The 23,276-nt window shown below is 28.8% G+C and overlaps 1 protein-coding gene across 1 annotated transcript in view; it reads right to left on the bottom strand.

Moving 5' to 3' along the window:
- The window catches only part of LOC108687122 (orexin receptor type 2-like), a 42,241-nt gene extending 19,143 nt beyond the window's left edge, over positions 1-23,098 (bottom strand). The window contains exons 1-3 of the mRNA XM_018192735.1: positions 22,312-23,098; positions 1,346-1,493; positions 500-718 (exon numbers count right to left, since the gene is read on the bottom strand). Coding sequence (XP_018048224.1) covers positions 500-718; positions 1,346-1,493; positions 22,312-22,767 — 823 coding nt within the window. The 5' untranslated portion in view covers positions 22,768-23,098. The remainder of the gene's footprint in view (positions 1-499; positions 719-1,345; positions 1,494-22,311) is intronic.
- Between the last annotated feature and the right edge of the window lie 178 nt (positions 23,099-23,276).

A 23,276-nucleotide genomic window follows, 5' to 3' on the forward strand; every position in this document is an offset into this window, starting at 1 on the left:
GAAGCGAAGAGGGAAAAATTTCCTCATAATTTTCGATGGAATGTTAAATAAATTTTTACGTAGAGCTTGCGAATGTTCTTTACTCTTTGATCGAAACAAATATTTCTATATACTTTATAACTGTTATATAAACAACGGAAATATTTCATGCTTTGTTAGATGACTTATTTTATATGTTCTAATAGTACATAAGAAAAGGATAAAAGAAAAAAGATAAATTTTTTATTTTTTCTATTTACAATAGGATTCACCTCCGGAGAATTTTACAAGCGTACCAGATTTATGTTCTCAAGAGAATTTTTCAATTTCAAGACATATGTTCTACTTGTGGAAAAGTTAAGCTATTTCGAGTACAATAGATTGTTATTATTTAGCAGAAGAGTTCTCAATGAAAGGAAGCGAAATCAAATGAAATAATAAATATGAAAAATAGCATTGTGCCATTTAAAATCGATTAGATAATTAATGAGTACAATTATTAAAATGGAATCTGCCTTACAATTATGTCCTGGAATGTCGCTTTTCCAAAGAACGCGTACAATCTGCCAGTACGCGACGCTCATGAAAAGCAATGGCATCGTATACAAAAAGATCAGCTTGACAATCGTGAAGGTAGTTTGACTTTCTTGACTCCACGCACAGACACACTGCGTGAATAATATAGTCTGCACTCGACTGTTTGACGGCACCGTGTGCAACACCAGTAGTTCTGGAATATCTAATCAAGAGACACGTAGAATATTGATAAAGTTGTACTCGTATTTCTGTTTCACTTGCGAACGAATTTTCTTGGGAAACCGCTAAGAAAAAATTAATGGGACAAATACACTGATTTTATATCACTGTATTCTAAATATATCCTAAATATCCTAAATATAAAATTTATAACACTTAACAATTAAATAACGTTTAAATATTTAAGAAATAACATTCAAATTTTACGAAATAAAATATAGTATCTCCTGTTAGACTTTTTATTATAGTAGTATCAGAAGTTGTAACGTAAACAAATAGTAAATATTCTGTAAATATAGTTAGTATTCTGTAGATAACATGTTCTGTAATTTTCGTATGAAATTTCTCAAGCAAGAACATTTGATCCATATAACAAATTTTTAAATTGAAAATGGAAAAACTTTTTGCGAATTAAACTTTACATGTACGGAAATTATCCGACTAAAATTATATTTATTGATGAATTAAAATACAACAATTGATATACATGTCAATAATAAGATTAGTTTTATAATATATATAGCTATATATATTTAAAAGCTACATATATTTAAAAAATAATTAAAATAATTTTTATTAAAAATACTTACGCATGATAATATATGCTTACCAAAAAGCAATGATATCAACCAGATGACAATGATAGCAGTTTTCGCTCGGGCTGTCGTGGACTTGAATCTTAATGGGAAACATATAGCGTACCATCGATCGATCGATATGAAAGTCAACGTTAAAACGCTGATGCTCACCGATACTGTCTAAAATAATAATCTTTGATCAGGACAATTTGTCTTGTAATTTATTTTGGAATTTATCAGAATAACATCATTGCAATCAAATTAAGTTTTAAATATAAAAAAGTTGTTTACGACTCATTCGCAAATGAGATAAAAAAGATATAAAAAGATATAAAAATGCTATTCATAGTTAAAATCGATCGAAAATTGATACATGATCAAAACATTTTCAATCTCATAAATTTTTTTGTGGCTATTCCATGATATCATTTTTCTAATGTAAAATTCGCAACATTCAAAGGTTTTTCTTTGAAATAATTCATACAGTAATAATTCATATATTTACAGTATTGATAGAGGAAAGATCCCTATTATGAAATACCGAGTTCATTTTGGGTAAATGCTAGAAATCTATAGGCAGAAAAAATAATAGGTCATTTTGTAGGAAATTTAGTTAGCTTTAAGATAATGTTATGCAAAATTTAAAATTTAAAATTTTTATTTTTTTATGAATTTAAGAATTGTAAAAAGTGAGCAAATTGCAAAGTCAAAAAATGGTGCTCCTAATATGAGATGTTCCGAAAAATTGATAATAAAACACAAAGTACATCAGTATTGCAATTAAAAAGAAAAAATTTTATTTAATGTTTCTAAAATACAAATAAACACAAGTGTGCGTACAAAATGAGTATGAGATGCATTGTACCTAGATGACTCGTCTTCAGATAATTAAAATCAAGCATCGCAGAAAGGCACTCGATTTTTAGTTTATTTCCGATTGTCGTTTTTATTATTGTATAATAACATTTATATTTTAGCAACGATTTTCACTATGCATAGAAGCAAAGATTATTTTATTGTTAGAAATATCCTGGATATTACGATTTCCACGTCTTACGATTTTACGATCGTCAAATCTACTGTAAGCAATTCAACATATCATATTTTTCTATTAGTACTTACTCTATTACCACATGAAGAATTTATTGCTAAATATTTACTTATTAAATAATAAACAAGATTTAAAAGCTCATTTTAATGAAACTTGAAGACATCCAAATTCTAAAATCTTTATTTGCAACGACTACATGATCTAATAATGAATTTTCCACTAAATAGTTTTCAATCCAAGAACAAATAAATTCATGATGGAACCAATAGATAGCGTTTATTAATTTAGTGGAAACGCTATATCATATTAGGGGACTTTCCTTTACCATTTAAAATTTACATGAAAACATTCAGTCATCTATTTACATCATACAATAGATGAGGTTTAATATGATTGCATATCATAGTTGAGTTCCATTTAACATACATCCAAATCAAAGTAGATAAAGGAATGAAATAGAGTAATAAAAAGGGCTAATGAGATTCATTAGCAGTTTCGCGAATAGCAACGCGCATATAATTTTCTCGTTTCCATTTGTTTCTACTCTTGCCTTTCTATTCGGCGACAAGAGAGAACCTATCTGACTGTCAATTGATTTACCAAAGAGACAGGATTCAGAACTTTGCAGCTGCTTCGTATCTGTATTTGTGACTGTAAAACACAATTAAATATCATTCTATCACGTAATTTACAAGAAAATCTCATACAACAGAAGAGAAATGTTTAAATCACACGCGCGTAAAATTGAAACGAATCTCTAGTATAGAGAAGTCAGAACGCTAATACATTCAAAAACAAATTAATATCTAAAGGTTATAATATGTATATGTTTTCACTAAGAAGAAATTAATTGATTGAATATTATATAGTTGTCTTTCGAACGAGCAATAAGTAATTGCACAATTTGCGTAAAAATTTTGCATTTTTATCACGTTGATTTTTATTTCAAATAAAAGATGAAAGTAAGTGAATTAAAGTCACCTTTACTAAAGTTAGAAATCCATCAAATGCATTTGTTTTTATTAAATTTGAATTCATATTTCTTGACATCAAAAATCGTGCATTCAAGATTTGTTTGGTTGCGTTTGCCTGGCTTCATTTACGGTGCAATTCTGATTTCCTATTTCTTTAAAATCTTTCTATTTATATTTATGAAAATATCTTTATGTTTCTGTATTTGTATTAGGTGTACAGATTTTGATCAGATTAAGTTGATTGATTCGTGGCAAAGATTTGGGAAAATAGAATTAATAAAAGAAGAAACATTTTTATTTGTATAAAATTATAATATTTTCATGTATAATACGCGTATTATCACAATAAAATTAAAAATGCTTGAAAAAAATACAGAAGTATCACGAGACAGAAAAAACTGCATGGCTATATCAATGGTATTAGTAATATCTTAAAGATATAAAATTGTTTAGCATTACTAAAAATTAAAAATTATATACGAAAAAAATCTATTGTTATTATACAACTATGTTTAAAATGACTGGAATAAACAGAAAATTTTAAGAATAAGTAAAATACATGATGTTTAGCGTATAATAGTCCGCATGATTTTTTAGACACTTCCAACAGTTAAAAAAAATTGAAATGTGAATTTTCTGTTTTATACAGGCTACAACATGCGATAAAAAATTAAATAATGTTTTTTTCATAAAAAATTAAAGGCATCTTAAATTTTTTAAATAGCACCATACAATTTTTTTCCATAATATTGTAGGACTCTTCAAGTCGAATTCAAATCACTATCGAAACGTCACTTTTATCGATGTTTTATTAATTTTATTAATACTTAATATGCAGTATTTGCAACAACTACTTGTACAAGTACTTACAATTTCTGACTAGACACAGAATATAAGTTTTTAATAAAATATGCAATAAATTTAATAAAAGTGATATTTCGATAATGATTCGTCTTGAAGATCCCTATAATATTATGGAAAAAAATTGTATGATGCTGTTTCGAATTTTAGATTTTGATTTTTTTATAAAAACAAATTTTTTTTAATTTTTTTATCGCATGTAGTAGTCTGTATAAAACAGATGAATTCACCTTTCAATTATGTTTTTTTACTGTCAGAAATGTCTGAAAAATCGTGCAGACTGTAGGTAAACATAAATATAAATATAAATTATATTATTATAAATTATATAATATTATATAAGTTATAAATAATATTTTTCTATTATGGCTGCGTTTGAGGAAATTATTACCAGTGCTATTACATTATTCAATCCTTGTTTTACGTTTAATGAACGATGATGAACAATAATGTTGATAGCACGTTTTCCAAACACAGTCTCTTATTCTTTCGATTGATCAGTAATTGCAAGCAGTTCTGAATGCGAAAAACAAGCGCGGTGAATTACTAATGTTTTTTTATCTACTGTCGCACGTTACGTTATAACGAAGAAGAGCCGTATCGTTTTGCTTTTATTTTCATATCTGATGCAAAACAATTTTGTATGTGCACGGCAATGCAGCATGTTTTAATTAAACCGCAGCTATCACTTGCTATTCGCATTCGCAAGTGTTGTATCCATCATGTGGGCGCACGTAATTCGTACGATAGTGGTATTGTACACGTGGAATATAATATACGTGGCACTTGCGTGACGTGATCACATTTCTTCATATCAAAATAATCCCGTAATCTTTCGTAGAATCGGCAATCCCATTTGGAGTCATTCTCTTTTATTTTATAAACTTCTCGCTCAATTCTTATGAAACTGGCTTGAATAATTTGATATATAATGCTTTAATCCAATTTGTGGTCAAAAATAAATTCAAAATGGTTGCAATATGGCAGACAGGATTTAAAAAAATAATTTTAGAGAGTTTTTCATTGCGAAATAATATCAAGTTTTTAATTTTGATTTATTTGAGGGTCGTCAGTGGTACATAAAGTTACATTATTTCTAAATTGACTTTTAAACTAATTATGAATCCTGTAATACTAAATTCTTCTTCATGAAGGTTTTCCTTTTGATATTCGATTGTCAAACTCAGAGCTACTAAGAACCATTCTAAAATCAAGTTTCACGATAATAAAATTATTTTTTGAGATTTAGAATTCTCATATCATAATCTAATTTTCAGCAATTCCGAAAACTTAAAAAGCAATATTTCTTCCATAACTACTTTGTTGGAAAGCTCTTATCTTCAAAAAGTTAATTTTATGAAAATTACTCCTAAATTTCTCTTGAATTTCTATCTTTGTTTCAATATTGAATGAGATAAAAAGAAATTTTCAGAAATTTAAATTGCATAATTAAAATTAATTGACGTAAAGCAACTATAGTAAATAAATTTCTTTTGCTCGAATAAAGAATCGAAATTTTGATAAAATGTTTGTCAATAACGAAATATACACTGTGATTTCAAGATAAAATTCAGGAATTTTTATTTTTTAATAAAACTAAATCTAATTTTTCTTGATTAAAAATAATAGAGTTTCGAGTTATAAGCGATTGAAAGTAAATGACTTTTCATCAAATTATGTATAAAATAAAATAATGATAAAACACATTTAACCAAAATGCATTTAAAAAAAATTAATATTATTGAAATTTGTTCATATTTTAACTCTTCTCATAAAGTTATTTTTTGTGCTATAAATATTATGTGTATTTACGTTGAGATGCAATTTCGCATGGCTTCTGTTATCGAGAAATCTGAATACACTGAGAAATTGCAATCATAACATTACGCGTCATGCATTAGGGAATTATGATGTAATTTTTTGCACGAAAACGAGGGTTACGATAGTGTCGGAAACGTCTAAAGCGTCTCCCTGAAAAATTCATCGTGGTCGATTGCGTCGCGAGACAGACATATTGCACGTAAAATATTACCCGGAGCATATCCGGACGCTCGAGAAGCGAACTGTCCACGTTCTTGATATAGCACATACACCGCGTATGCCACGAGTTTATACGTTAAACCGTACCGTATTTTTTGCTCTTCTTTTTTTTTCTGTTTGTTTTTTCTGTATTTTTTTTTATATGATAAATCGAGCTTTCATTGGCAATTCACCGGAATTTTTCACCGTCTGTGTAGGAACTTCGATTTACCTACAATTTAAATGTCGTGAAAGAAGAACGACGCCCACGTATGTTGTATGTACGGGTCGATGCATAGGATACTGCGACGAAATTGTATGGTTGTGAAATGAGAACGCGTCGATCACACTCGACTGATAGTCATTGATCTATACGTCATGGATACTCAGGTATTTGCTTAAAACTCATGAAAGCAGGTTTGCTATTTTGCGAAGCAATTGCTCGTAAACAATATTTTAGAAATGCCGGATTCAACGGAGTTAGGAGAACATCTGGCGGTCTTGAAGTAAGTTTATGAAGTAGATTTATATTCTAAAATAATCTCTACGAGAGGAATTATTTCTTGTCATATCTTAAGTGATATGAGTAAATTAAACTTTATCTCTCGGAATACTTAAGAACCATCGGAAATTTTTTTTCGAATTAATACAGTTCTCATTTGCAATTAATTTTTAGACATATTTTGAAATAGATACACTTATTTACGATAATATTGAAAGAAATATTGAAAAAAATTTGATAAGATAAGCAATAAGACAGGCGTCCTTACGCAATGGCTTGTTTCCGTTCGATTTTCTCGTTTTCCCTAATCTTATTATTGTGAACACGTAAGTGCAGTTCAAGTTTGAAGTGAGTTCAAGCTACGAAATTGGATTAATGTAACCACTTTAAGTAGGCATGAATGAACTCTGCACGCAATAATTTCCTGTTCTTATTCGAGTGAAACTTCCGTTTCACATTAAGCGATGTGACGTCACATCGACAATATTCGGTGCAAGGGCTATTCGCATTAAAACAATTTAATTTTTAATTTAAAATGATTTAATTTTTGTTTTAACAAGTAAATATTGTAAACACATAATTAAAAAATAATGCTCATACTGGTCGATGCTGATCGACTTTTGAATGCTTTAAATAATTTTATGTGAATTTATATATAATATTTAATTGTAAATTCTCGAATTGCGCGAATTGAGTTTTCGGATTTAGAAACGCAACTAAACTATAATAATATTATAAATTAAATTGATGAACCATAGTAGCACAATTCATCGGCGCAACAAATATATTTGGTCAAATATATTCTCAATGTATGCCAATATTTAACCAATGAATTGTGTGTTATTCGGGAGGCAATTTACTAATTTCATGATTAGTTGACATCGTTTTTAAAACGATTTTAATGAAAATCTGTAAATAAATTTAGTTTAGCGAAAAATCATAAGATGCAAATCTTTTTGTGATTTAAAAATTTAGAATTTTATCGCAATCTTTATTCATAATCTTCAAATTATTATAATTATCAAACCATGACAGTTTGCAACTTTGTAAAACTTACCAGAAGAATAAATTTGGAAGAATAGATTTCTTCGCGAAAATAAATATTGCGTTCATAAATTCTCAATTTTTAAATCACATAAAGAGATCTGCATTTTATTTAATTTTTCATTGAAAAGTACGTAAAATATGAAAGTATATATAGAAGTATATACGTCTCTCTTTTATCATGGAAAAATATTCAAGGGAGGAATCGTACATTTCGAAAAGTAATAATGCTGTTAGTTAGCTAGCGATTTTACAATTATGTTTGCGTACATAAATCTTCTGATATTTCCGTTTTGTGTAGAAAGAAATGTCTATATACTCTAATGACCGTTGATCTTAATTAGCATGCATTGCGAGGTACGAAATTCAACAGCGACGTTTGTTTTTGTGCCGTTCGCTGTTTGCAGGCCATTAAAATCAGTTTTAGATGTTCCATAGGACCTCTCTACCCTTTAGCAATAATTGCGCATCGTCTTAGATAGATCCTTTGATATAGTGAGAAATTCATAGATCTCTTGAATACAATGTTCTCCTTGTGATGCTTTACAAAACGCATGTTGCCACTAACTGGATTGTATTCAATAAATTTGTAACTTATTTATACATTTGCAATGTACATATATCATTGCATTAAAATTGGAAGTTAGTTGAATTATATATTTTTAAAAAACTTTAAATAAATTTATTCATTCTAATATTTTAATATTTGACATTAAGCGCCACTGCAGTATAATCATGCGAAAAATAAAAAAGTTAATAAAAGATTGACATATATTTTACTAATAATTATAAAATAAGCATCGCACGCGAATAGATATGTATATAAGGTGATCATAAGTATGTTTTAAAATTTTGTGAGCGTATTTCTGGATAAAGAGGAAAATAAATGTTTCTGAATTAAACGCAAATGCTTTATTATAAAATATAATGGACACAAATAGATTTGATAAGAAACTGAATAAGAAATTTAATAATCCCAGTGAGAAAATGATAATAGAATCGACATTGAATCGATGTCGATTCGACGTCAAAAAAATCAAACCGACAGCATCGAATCGATGTTAATTCAACATCGATCATTGTCATTTCTCACTGAGAAGGAATTTAATAAGGAATTAAATAAAGGATTTAATAAGGAATCGTTTTAGTGTTCCTACTACACACTCGTGAATCGCTATATAACAACCTGTTGACATTGTATACTTGCATTTTAAATGTACAATGTAACGTGTAATACATGTGTTGTATTCGTCAGCGTTTTAATTCCATTCTTCATTTCGCGATTTAAACGATTAATCAAACAATTCGGACAGATGAGATCACCATAGAATTGTACACTTTTACATGTCAACGCAATGATATATCTCAAAACTTTTCTCCAGGTTAATCATTTTCTTGCTCAAGTAAATCTGCTTCATACGATTTCTTATGAATCAATTTCTTTTTCCCTTCTATTATTTACGATGTTATTTTCTGCAGTGAGTAATAATATTATTGGAAGAATAAATAGTCTCATTTATAGTCGTAAATCTTCACTTTTTCTTAATAAAAATGTATATATACAAAAATCGTGATTAAAAATACTATACGTATATTAATTCTTTAAAAGGCAATGATCTACCAATAATTATCGAATAAAATATTATCAAATAAATATTATCAAATAAATTGTTAAATAAAAAATTTATATTTCAATTTATAACACTGTTTATAAAAAATATAGAATCTTTGCAGTTTGTATTAAGAAATAAAGAATAAGAACAGTGGTTTTTGTAGAAATTTATATACAATTTATATATCCTCTGTCGCGTGTAATACTTTAATTATTTATTTCAACGAATCAATCAAATTATACGTATGGTGAAAAATGTCGCAATTCCAGATATTTTATGTTTCTGTACATGATATATAATAGTATAACGAGAATTTTTATGCAATTTCTATTCACTCGAATGAATTTGTTTCCGATTTCTCGTAATTTACCTAGTAAAATGAAAACAGAAATTACGTTCGGTGAAAAAATCCACACAAACTTTTGTATGTCATATGTGAATGGATTTTTTTAATTTGCAATTTTTTATATCATTATTCATCATTTCACAAACGTAATAAAAATAAATTTTGTTAAGCGACTTTATTCACAATAATTTTAATAATACTTGTTTCGTTATAAAATAACTCTTGTTGAATAAAATGTGTAAACTCTTGTGAGGTAAAATGAATTCACTGCGTCATGTATTTGCATTACATTTTGTATTTCGTCGTATCAATTTTACTTCGCATGTACATAAAATTTATATAATATTTTTCAAATTTTGATCTGCATTACATTTCTATATGTTCGTTGCTGAAGTAAAGTTGACAGTTTATTAATCAGATTCATAAACTGTCGTGCATACCAATATTCAATACGGTTTATGAAAAATCCGACAAGTGACATTTTTCTCGAATGAAATGCGTTTCACAAATAAACATACGTTTCATCGTCATATGTGAAAAGGTTACCTATTGAGAATCATATAGCAGTAGTGTCATTGTTAGAATAAATATTTCTATTGCACCATTTTAAATGTAAATGGCACAAAAGAGGAAAATAATATCTAACGTTGCTTGAAAAAACAGATTACATGTTACAAATTGTAGAGAAAAATCATTTTTCTGTCATCTTTTGACAATAAAATTTTGTCTAATATCTATTATAAAATTAAACTTTTTGTTTACAAAATTTAGTTTGCATTACATGTATCTTTTTGCGTTGTGAAAATTATGCAGCATGAATTAAAATAATGAGAGAGACCTCAAATAATTTGACAATATACGTTATTACGAGCTATTTTTCACGAATGACGAGAAAAATAAGAGAGTTGCTATATTTATGGTTATTAGTGTCACTCAATCATCTGTGTTTGTCTCGTCTATTCAAAACTATAGCGTTAACGTAATTATCCTATACTTGAAATGAATTTCACTTAATATTGTTTTTCCTATTTGACAAGCTTTTTATAAATTTTAAAGATTAGACAATTTAAAGATGCGATCTAGAATTCACGATAATGACATGAAGATAATGAATAGCGTCTAATGAGATGACCAATAATGAACAACACATTGTAAGATAACGTAATTACGTATATTGATCGCCGAAGCGATGCTACAGACGACATCGTATCGCAAAACCGATATTATACATTTTCTGTGATTTCCTATACACCATGTAATAAATTGTCCAAACATTATTCTCGTATAGAATTTATAAAATATTTATCAAATATTTTCATATGGTAATTGAAATGGACATAGAAATATAACATAGAAACAATATTTTCAGCAAATTTTGTATTATTTTTAATAAACATTTAAAGCAAGCTATAATTCAATTGTAATTGTTTTTACATTATAATGCTAAAAAAGTTTTATCCACAATATTATTTTTCTGAAGAACTTTTAGTACACAAAAGAAACAGGATTTATACAAATATCATTCAAACGCATTAAAATTAAAATTGCTATAAAGATAATATAATTGTATTACTTTGTGTTTGCCATTATTTTTTATATCTTACTAATTAATTTAATTAGCCATACTTTTGTATCTTTATATCTCATAATTAGAAATAATAGAAAAATTACATTTATTTACGAAATCATTACAAATCTACGAAATTTTATGAAATAATATTTGTCTGTATTCTTTCTGCTAAAATATTTCAAACAAAATATCATCAACAATATTATATTTTCGTGTATTTATAAAAGTAAACAAAGGTGATTCCGAAAAATTGAATTGTTCCTTTTTGCAAATTGCAATTGTGCCTTTTTTTCAGTTTTTTTTACGATTAAACAATTTTATTTTAAAAATGTTAGATTATTTCAAAGAATAGTTATAATATTTATAGATCTCTAAAAAATATATATTTACAAAAAATAAAAATGGACAGTTATGTGTAAAAGTTGGATGAAAATATACGTATATTTTGCCGATATATTTCGAATCATGTGTCCATGTTCGTAATTTATATTCATACTTGTAAATTATTCAGATGTCAAATGCTTTAAAATTTTTTGGCTGTTCTTTTCAATCATCTCGAACATATACATTCATGAACTCTTCATCCAGATTTAAAAGCATCCAGTACAACATATTGTATTGGATAATCTTGTATTGGATAATATATCGGAAACAATAAATTTTCAATTTATTGAACGACTATTGATCGCCGACCGCCGAGATTGCCTTGCTGTCGCTTTGATACTACAATCGCGGTCGCACGTAGAGTCCATTGTAAAAAAATTAATGGTCTGCATTATTTCACGAAGACTCATTAGCGAACAAATGATTCTTTTACGCATAATTATGAAAGGATGTTAGAAACGTGCGATGTATTTACCGCGATGGGAATTACAATTTATGGTAACGAGATAATTTGAAAGGAATAATCAAATAGAAATATTCATATACAAATATTTATATTTAATGAAGATACACTCAGTCAGAAATGACAATGGAATTCGATGTCGATTTGATGCTTTCGACATCGATTCGACATCGACTGTCGATTCCATTATCATTTCTGACGGATAATGAATAGATAAATAATAATCAATAGTTATTGTTTAACATGGGAAATATCTTGTTTAACTATTAATAATTGTTCACAAAATTTGCAATCGTTTGTTGTTTAATATAACAGAGGCTAAGGATTATTCTTGAAAATCACGATCGTTATAATAGTAATATATTATAGCCACCATCGCGCAAACATTATCTTCAGGACGCTGATAAAGTCTTAAAACAATAGACAATAAAGCGGATCGATATAACATTAGCTTTGCATCGTAAAGCCGACTTAGACGACTTAGACGACTCGAATGACTTTATAACATGAATGCGTCAAATACGCATTAAATTATTTTCTTATTGTGAGATATGAGCTTAATTTATCGCTACTTCTGCTTTCGATTCTTTTATTTCTAAACTATACCGATTATAAATACGAAAAATAAAGCAAAAAATGTCTTTCCGTGAATTTATCTCAATAAGGTTTTCTAACAACATATGAATTCTATAGTGCCATCTCATGTTTAGGTGAAATAATCGTACACGGAATGGGCCGTACTATTTAGCAATTAATAACGATCAATGATATTTCTTATTTGATCCCTCGAGATCTTAAATTCAATTTTAAGGTTCGTCTTGCATATTGATCCTATTTGCAATGGTTTTCCTTAACTTTTCAATTTGTATTTAGATACTTGAATTTTCTACATAAAGATGTTTTTTTCTTTACTGTATATGTTCGTGCAGAATATGACATTTTTTTGCTGCGTGACTCCATATAATTAATGAACTTCAAGTTCTTTATCCTAATTTCTTATCCTACCTAATTTTAAATATATAATCTGTGTAAAGCGGCTCTTCGGCCTTCTACGTTGGAAATTGAGGAGAAATTGTTGGGAAATGTAGCTGACAACCAGGTCACGTGAAACAATTGTTGTTCATAAAGAGAAATCGTTCTTGTGATGATTGTATGACGTAAAGAGTGGGTTGCGCGTGGGTTGTGCCAAAGATCCAGATTCTCAAATCCAATCAGAACATTTAGAACTTATCAAATTTTATTTAATCGTCACCTCTCGGAAGAAAATCACCGAGAGTATCTTTGCTACGAGAATCTCTTTTTAATAAGTCACTCGAAACTGTTAAAATAATTTAAGATTGTAGGTCTCATATATCTACGGATATTTATAGAAGAGGTATTTGATAAGAGACTAGAGGAGTTAGAGTTAAAAATTTCAAATGATTTTCATCGATCAATAATACCGCCAGAGACTGCATTTCTATGCGCTGTCTGCGGAGAACAAGATAGTTGAACATGAAATCACAAGAATGCATTCATCTCAAATCTCACTTTTCATTCAGTGATATTTTAATTTCCTTGCAGACTGCATGGAGATTGTATTAAAAAAAGAGACTAAATTTTAATAAAAAGTGTTATTTAAATATTTCCAACTAAATATTTACTAAATGTAAACATACATTTATTTGATACCAAAATCGATTTGATTTAAATATCTTTTTTTATTGAATAATATTTATTTACTGTAAGTTTATTTAGAACTATTACATATTTATTTAATAATTTATTTTGTATTATATGTTAACTATTAAAAAAAATATATTAAGATTTTATAAATTTTTTTTTATCGATCGATGAAAATCACTTACATACCAAATTTTTCTTCTAAATTCATTTGTCAGAGACACAGTGATTTCTATGTGTATATATCAATCAAAGTTTCATTTATGCCATATCGTCAACTCCCGAATCTATTTATTTCTTTTTGTATGACGTAAATGAGACTTCAATCGCTTATACTTTGATTATAATTGCTCTTTGATGATGAATAATCGATACTCCGCCATGTGCTGGATCCAGCGGAAATTACATAAAATAATAAAATGCAGGGGAGACGAAATTAATCCACGTGGATTTCGCGATAATAAGATGTCAGGGTATTGCTTCAGACCACCTCGCACGAAGCACTTTCCATCAATGGTTTCTGCATCCATTTTCCAATAGTGTTCTCGACGTCTAACTCTTACGTAGTTTCAACGAAAGATCACGTAAATGTAATCTGTTCCAATTCTCTAATAATAAAAGAATGAAAGAATCTCTAGTACCACACATACTGTGATTCAAGAGAAAATATCTTGGTTCGTATCGGCGGAATTATTTAACCCTTTAGGAACGGCATCGTTATTGGAAAAAATAAATGCTTTATTGCTTTTGTTAAAAGTAATTTGCAAATAAAAAATCTGTCGATATTTATACTATCGACCTTTCTGGTAGAAATATTATATATACTTTAGAATTCAATGTTACATAAATTTCCACAGCTTTAGTTCTTAAATATCTAATTTGCAGAACCAGAACATATTCCAAATTTATCCTGAATTTAATTTTAAAGTGCAAATTTGCAACTCGTCCCTAAAGGGTTAAGAAATTAGAGTAAACTTTGAGTAAGTGCTCGTTGGATAGATCGATAAATCATGTGCCATTAATAATATTGAGTTCGTTCAGACTGCAGAGGCGAGTCTTTCTAAAAATGTGCGATTCTCGCCCGCGCGTTGCGTCAAGAATGGAACGGAATTAAAATGAACACACGTTGTGTATATTTGCAAGTTTCTCGGCGGAAATTTATCTATAGTAATGAATGTAATTTACAGCAGTGTTAATCAACACTTGCGATCTACCCACGAACGATCAGGTCGTCCCGGACTGCGCTGCTCGCACGCTCGTTCGCTCTTGAATCGCGCGCACGTGCGAATCGATATTAACGCGGCACGGTGGTTTTCCGCCGACGATGGTATTTCTGTTCTCGATCTATGGGGCGGAATAATGGATTGCAAAGTTCGTTTGTTCCGAATCTCGCCAGAGTTATTCCCGTGATTTTTATGCGTGAGATGCGAGCCTGCGTGCCATCGTGCGGACATGACGGATTCTGACAGTATTGATGATCAGCCGGTCGATCGATGCGACATACAATAGACATGTACGTCACGTATGGTTTCGCAATTCATCATTGTACAACATTGTTTAATACGGAATCACGTACACTATTGTACAATGTTGTATAATATGGAATCGCAGCAGCGAGATTTCGCGAGAGAAACGAATGACGACACCGATCTCGAATCCAGAGGATTCATTCGAAATGGACTTTATACTGCGCCATATTGGCTGCCGGAAATTGCTGTAAATATGAAATGTTTTCGGGCCACGTAACAACGGAAGAATGCCATCCTTTCTCTCACGTGTCTTTAATCGCTTAATCCATTTTCGCGCCGTCGCGGATTATTGAGAATAATGCGCCGCCGTTTTAAGGTATGTATGTAATGAGATAGAAGCACACACGTGCAGTTAAGGACGTAAATGTATATATGTAAACGTACATTATTGGACACACAAGGATATATATATATATATATATGTAATGCATTCTGTGTGCACATTCTGCAGGAGAGAACAGGTACATCACAAATAGAATTTACATGTACGGACACGTATTACGATGTATTCATCTAATCGGGATGTAATTGAGCGTGAGAATAACAAATTCTTTTATGAATTACTTGAATTATAATTAGCACTACACATCACTACGTCACGTCGAAAAATATAACCAACACCAACTCTTATCGATCATTCTTGAGACATCGACATTATTTATTGAACATTGAAGTTGCATACTTCAAGTTTTGATTGCACTATAATAGAGAAGTTCGAAAAAAAAGAAACAATCTGCATTTTGTATATTTTCGTGAAAGAATTTTTGTCACAACATTTGTAATATATTCAATTTTAATTGTCCAAGTATGTTAGTTATAATAATATGATAATAATGATTGTATGCATACACATATTACCCTTTCTATATGTTTACAATTCTGGAACATTATTTTCAAAATAATGTAAATTTATATAATTAATTTATTTATTATAATTAACATTTTTAATTAATTAGATTAAATAAATAATATAATTAAAATTGATTTTGTTGTCAATAAGATGATGATTTTTATAAATGAGATTATTAAATAATTATTCATATATAACTTTTATCATTTTATAATTTTTCAAATATATACATAAAAGAATCACTTTTCAAAGTGTCTTATGATGACTTATGACTTCTGTTTTTTGTTACTAATTGATGAATTTCGTATAATGAATTTGTATTTATAATGGCATTTATGAGAACTATCGTGCTAATTATGAATATGCAACAGCACAAGATATTATCAGGATACTTTCCAGGTTACACGTAGGATCGATATATACTGGTAGAATACGTCATTTATAACACGTTCACAAAACTGCAGTACTTATTCATAGATGAAAAGATAAACGGCGCGCATCGATTTCTCGTCCCGTTGCACGCATAAATGTAACGAGTTGGTGAAATAATATTTATTATATTATCGGACTCTCTCTTTCTGCGTCACATCGTATTGCTTACATTTTAGCCTGATGTTACGATCATGTATGCTATTAACATATAAATTATATACTATATTTTTTAATACACGATACCAACATATTAACATTGCATATACGTTTTATTTGCATTTAAATTTATATGTCACATTTTGTAATATATTATAAACATATATCTTGAATATATTCAAAATTATTGATTAAATTGAAATATTAATATTTTTACTTATTATAAAATTAATTCTTTGTACAGGATAAAATATGTTTTTAAATAAGATAATAATTTTTTTTAATATTTCGTATCTATTGAGAATGACAAAATAGTTTATAAATAAATAATTAATAGATAATTTACAAATAAATAATTAACAAAGACATTAATATTAATAATCTATCTATAAATACTAATATATGTAAAATTATAAGAATAAAAAAATTAGTTTTTATATTGAAATTGAATAACACAAAATTCGACAAAATTTATAATGGTGATTTTTAATGGTAGCAAAATACGAAGAAGAAAAGAACTTGAAAAAAAACGGAATAATAATAAAAAAAGTAAAATCAAGACTTGAATGCTTTAGATAATAGAGCATTGATAAATTTTGTTAATTTGCTCGTAGTAAGATATTAACATACTTCAATAATGACTTTTAAAGAATAAAAAATTCAGCATTTCTATTTTTAAAGCTAACAGAAAACAATTGAGCACGCCAACTAAAAGTTGTTTGAAGATTATAAAAAAAAAAATTATCTCTTTTTTAAATATTATGTTGTGCTTTTAAAATAAAGAAAAATTCATTTTAAAATAAAGAAAAAAAGTATTTTTAATATAAAAGTACTTTTAATATAAAAATTCAATTTTTTAGAAAAAAAATGTTTTATTCTTTTATATGAAGACAAGTTCTCAATAGTGTCACGAATAATCAATAGTGTCAAATATTTTTTAAATATTTTTCAAATATTTTTAAAAACCTTCAACTTACATTGATTAAAAAAATCGCAGTCTTTTTCAATTCAATTTTTAATTAAATACGGGAGAGAATTTTTTAATATATATTAATATGTATTTATTTTATATATTTTTACATAAAAAGAAGTTTTAATACTACGTTCTTCTCTCTTGATAGAATACAATATTGCGATTGAGTATTCAGTACATTAATATGTATACATATTTTATATGTACAAAATTATCTAAGTTCAAAAGAATTTAATAGCATCTTGCAAAATTTTCTTTTTGAATAATTTTAGTCAGCTTCACATTTTATAAATATTTCATACATGTACGTTTATGCATTTTGTTCAAAGATGTATGTAAATTGCATCAAAGTTTTCATGAAAAGCTCATAACATCTTAAAATTTACTTTTTCTACGTATTTTTTTATATCAAGTCTTACATTATTTTAACATATATTCCACTGCGTTTATTCACTTATTAATAATAGTCTTTTAAAAGGCGAATTGTGATTCGACGAGACAATGATAATTTCTCAAACATTCATTTGTTTATGAGTAAGGATATGGTGGAGGCGCCGGTGCTTATTGGCAGCCAACAGCCTCGCGTTCCCAAAAATTACGTACTGGGTATGTCTTGATGGCCATACCCCACCATGCCGACGTTAAATCGACGCGATGCGCTATTGAAGTAGCGAGCACCCTTTTTACTCAGCCCGTCGCACATTGCGACTTATAAATCCTGCTAGTCAGAAGTTAAATACAAGATAAATGTAGCTTCTCTGGCCATCTATCGCACATTTGAGAAACTATCAGATACATAATATATGATGCGATGACGAGACACACTCAGACCCACGATATTTTTATCGATATTTTTATTCTGTGTTTTTTTACATCTTCTATATCTTTTCAATTACATAAAATATCAAATTATATCTATATATTACATATCTATTATATTACATCTAAATATCCCTCAAGACGATTACTTATGTTTTTGTTAATTTTATAATCGCTCTATAGTTACGTATATTTATATTAATTTTATTATTGTATAATTATTTTCTTAATTTTTTCAACTTTCAATTTTTGTTATTATACAAGATGTTTCATAACATGTAGATATAATTTCAGAAATAGGTTTGAGACGCAAAAATAGCAAGAAGTTTTTGTAAAATTTGTTTTGTATTTCAATTTGATCTCGTTCCCAAGTTACAAACATTTTTGTGTTCATTAATTATAAACTGAATTAGCATAAAATCTTCGTACATCTACACGCGTCTTACTAATTTCTTTAAAGACCGCAATGAAGAAGCTACGTTACCTTAGTTTGTAATGAAAATAAAACACGAAAACTTCTATAATTTAAAAACAAGATAAATGTTTGTATGAATTTTTTAATTTTTTATTAAATGTAAATTCATTTTTAATGTTCATACATAATGAAATCATTTATTATTTATCGAATATTACGAATCGGGAAAATGTTTTTATAATTTTGAACATGATAGAAAAAATAATTAATTCATTATATCTTGTATCTACCATTGTGCAATTTTATAGTTCAATTTGACAACAATGACGAGTCAGAGATTTTAATTCAGATTATGTTTTGTAGTGAATTATAAATGCTAATGTAATTATAAAACGCAAAATATTCCGATGATAAGCTAATCAGTCATTGGATTTAAATGAAATGCATGATCAATTTTCTGCGAAGATTCTCTCATTAACAGCTGCAAAGCATTAGCAAACAGAATTAACTATGCACTCAAATTAACAATAGCGTAGCCTGTTGAAAAGCTTAATATCAGCAAAGTAATGCAATTGATAATTGAGTTAAATACAACTAAGAGGATTTTTTGTTACATTGATTCATTAGCATTGCGTGCTAGTAGAAAATAAAGTTCGCCTCCATAAATATACTTCATATAGATATACGATATTATGTGATAAATTAGATGCAATTTCGCATGTGTCTTACTCATTTAACCTGTAGACAAACGTATAAAATATCGATTATCTGGACTGTTAATTATTCAAAATGCCGCAACGCTGCCAATTTTAGACAAAACACTTCTGAACAATTTATTTTACTCATATTTTATATATCTCAGCTATTTTTTTATTATTTTTAAGAAATTATTATAAATATAGAATAGCATTTACAATATTTGTTTTCATTTGTTTGAGTAAAGAAAAAGACTCTTTATTCTCGTAAAATGTTAATGTTGTTGTTGAATTTTGCAATGTTTATCTAAATATGATGCAAATTACATTATATATATATATATATATATATATGTGTGTGTGTGTGTGTGTGTGTGTGTGTGTGTGTGTGTATATGCATGCAACATACGTAATTGGTTTTTATTAACTATAATTTCGTTAAAAAAATTGAAATGTTAATGCAAATGTAGTTGAAATTAATTAGTTTCAGTATAAGTACCTGAATATATGTATTCCCGATGTAAAAACGAACTTTCAGAAACGTGACTCGGCTTTTATACGCTTTTATAATGCTTTGTATGACACATATGGGGAACTCATTTTCATATATTTGTATTTCCAGAAAAAGCAAGAGAAAGTTTTTAAAAATAAATAATCTTTCATATACACAATTGAGTACATACAAAAAAGAGAATGAAAAAAATTGCATAAGCCGTAGTTTGAAGCTTAAAACTTTTTGTCGCTTATCGTTCTCATTGTTATTTTATAAGATTGAAATTATCATTAAATTATAAAATAAGGCGCTTTAAATATCAGTTTTACAAATATGTGAAAAGGCGATAAATTATTTGAATTTAAAATTATATCACAACATTACAAAAATAAAATCAAAGCTTCTACCTAAAATATCTGATGTGATGAATACCAATAGTTGTATTTCAAGATTTTCAATTTTATTTTTTTCGACACTATGACAAATGCAGCGATCGATGGAGTGGAATCGTGCAAAAAATAGAATGAGACGCACAGAAGCTAATCTCGCAAAATATATTTCGCCTGACTTCCGTGTCGCAGCAATTGCGAATTCCGTTTGGGAATGTCAGAATGTTTTCTGAAAAACCGCTCTCAGGAAACCGCGTCTGTAACGAAAAATGTGTCGGACCATCTCCAGTCGGTTTTTGCCAGTTTTCATCACGTACATCGCAAATGTGTCCGCAGAATTAGTGCTGCCGGAGTGTATACTTTGAGGAATATTAAATCGGATAATATAGAGACTGAAATTATATCGTAAGTTCCTGAACGGGACATGCGAGAACTACAGAGATTTATGAAGTTTTTCATTTAGGCTTTTATCGTTTCTACTTCCGTAAAGAAATATTTCATGAGGAAGTATCTATGCACATAGTTTGGACAAGTCTTTTATCGTCCTCTTCAAAAATCTTTGGAATAAATTTTAAAATATAAAAAACATTTATCTTCATTGATCCCTTTTGAGATAAAAAGAGATAAATCAAAATTTAAAAAAGAAAATAATTATATATATAATTGTAATAAATGTCATTAAATGCATTAACGTAACATGATAATTATTTAAATTGCCAATCGCAATGTCCATCTAATAATAAAAAATGGGCATAAAATTTATTTTAAAAAGTATCATAGCGTAATAGAATATAGAAAAATGATTTTTGATTTTGACGTTTGATTAAACGAGAATTTTTAGATAATTTTGTTTATTCAAATAATTCTGCAGTGTATAGGAAATTCAAGATTCTAAGGCTAAATAATAGGTCGTACAAGAATCTATTGCTGAAAGAAAATAATTTCAACTTATCTACGTTCAAATAGAGACAATTTGCGAATCAAATACCTCTCTAATTTTCTTCGAAAATGGATACCTTAATAAACTGGGTCAAATTACGAAATTTAATTAAGATCATGGAACGCAATAAGACTTCCGTATCATTTAATATATAGGATGTCCTAAACTTTTTGACATACCGCTTATGGATAGGACGGACTTAATTGAGTCGAAAAGTCTTTTATCATTTTACAATTTTCATAATCTTTTTTTTAATTACTTAATAATCTGAATATCTAATAATCTAAAATCGAGATGCATAAATAACTTTAAGATATTTTGAAGTTATCTTGCACTGATTTTATCCGGTAACTTCAACAATCTTTCTCTGAATTAGAATAGAAATTAATATCTCATTACAAAAATGACAAAATAATAAAGGATTTTTCAAGGACTCAGTCCGGTCGATCTGCTCACAAGCGTGTCAAAAAGTTTGGGACACCCTGTATAAATTTTCAAATAAGAAAGTTAAACGAATTGTAAGATTTTCTCGCGTATACAATGAATATAAAGTCAACTAATATTTTGAAATTCTCTTTGACATTTTTAAGCTCTCTTAGATTCGATTTCATAATATATGATTATCTAAAGATTAAAAGTAACCAAGAAATTCATGAATGAATTTCATTGATCTGATAATCTGTAAGTAACTTTTAATCTTTAGGTAATCATATATTGTAAAAACGAACCTTATAATCGTTTTATCTTGGAAATCGATCAATTGAACAATCAAGATGTGGAAATGTTTCGATAATTTTTAATCAGATGAAAACGCTTACCTGAAGATACGGTACGGCCTTGCAGAGTTTTAATCCGAGGAACCAGGTCTCCGTGACGTCCCAGAGAACCGACGGCGGCAGGCAGATTAGCAGGACGAGAAGATCAGCCACCGCCAGATTGACGATGAAATAATTGGTCACGGTACGCATCGAGTGATTGCGATAAACGGCCATGCAGACAAGTGCATTGCCAATTAGGCCGATTATAAAGACGACGCTGTGCATTGCAATCAGCACCCAGTCAGTAAATTTCGGAAATATGTGTTGCACCATCAGCTCGATATAATCTTCGTCCGGGATGCAGTAATCGTTGGTGCAATTCGTGACGTTGGTGTACTCGAAGTTGCCATCATTATCCACGAACGAATAATAATCGACTCCATCCTCGTCGAGTGCGTCACATAAACGCGGCGTCGCTGATACAAGCCAGATGATAATCATCACAGCGAGATTCATGTTTATTCAATCTTATTGTGTCATAATATCTCACTGCAAATCGTCGCTCGTGTGCAGTTAACACAATTAAGTGTACACGTGAAAACGATTCAATTGCAATCCGTTTCCAGTTACGCGCGATTTTATCACAGCATCGTGGATTCATTGACTGATGAAATTAGAGTAGATTAATTATTAGCCGAATTATCGAATGTATTAACGTAACAGAATGTAAAATGTTCTTTACAGTGATACTACATTGTTGCGTCCCGACGGGATTTAGTCAAACAACCCGTGAAATAAATCACGAAATAAATCGCATGAATGCAAATCTGAGTGTAGATAAAGCACAGCGCTGAAATGCCGGTGTTTCTACAATGACGAACTACACTTTTAAAGTTCACTCTCTTTTTCTTTCACAAGCAACTATGCTTATATAACCTTAGTATAGAATTTCTTTGATGCAGGAATTCCGCTCTTCAGAGCGCGATTATAAATAACTTCTGTCTATGCGCGGTAAAGACATATAT

The sequence above is a fragment of the Atta colombica genome, unplaced genomic scaffold (assembly GCF_001594045.1).
Source record: "Atta colombica isolate Treedump-2 unplaced genomic scaffold, Acol1.0 scaffold200, whole genome shotgun sequence".
In the NCBI taxonomy this organism is placed as follows: domain Eukaryota; kingdom Metazoa; phylum Arthropoda; class Insecta; order Hymenoptera; family Formicidae; genus Atta; species Atta colombica.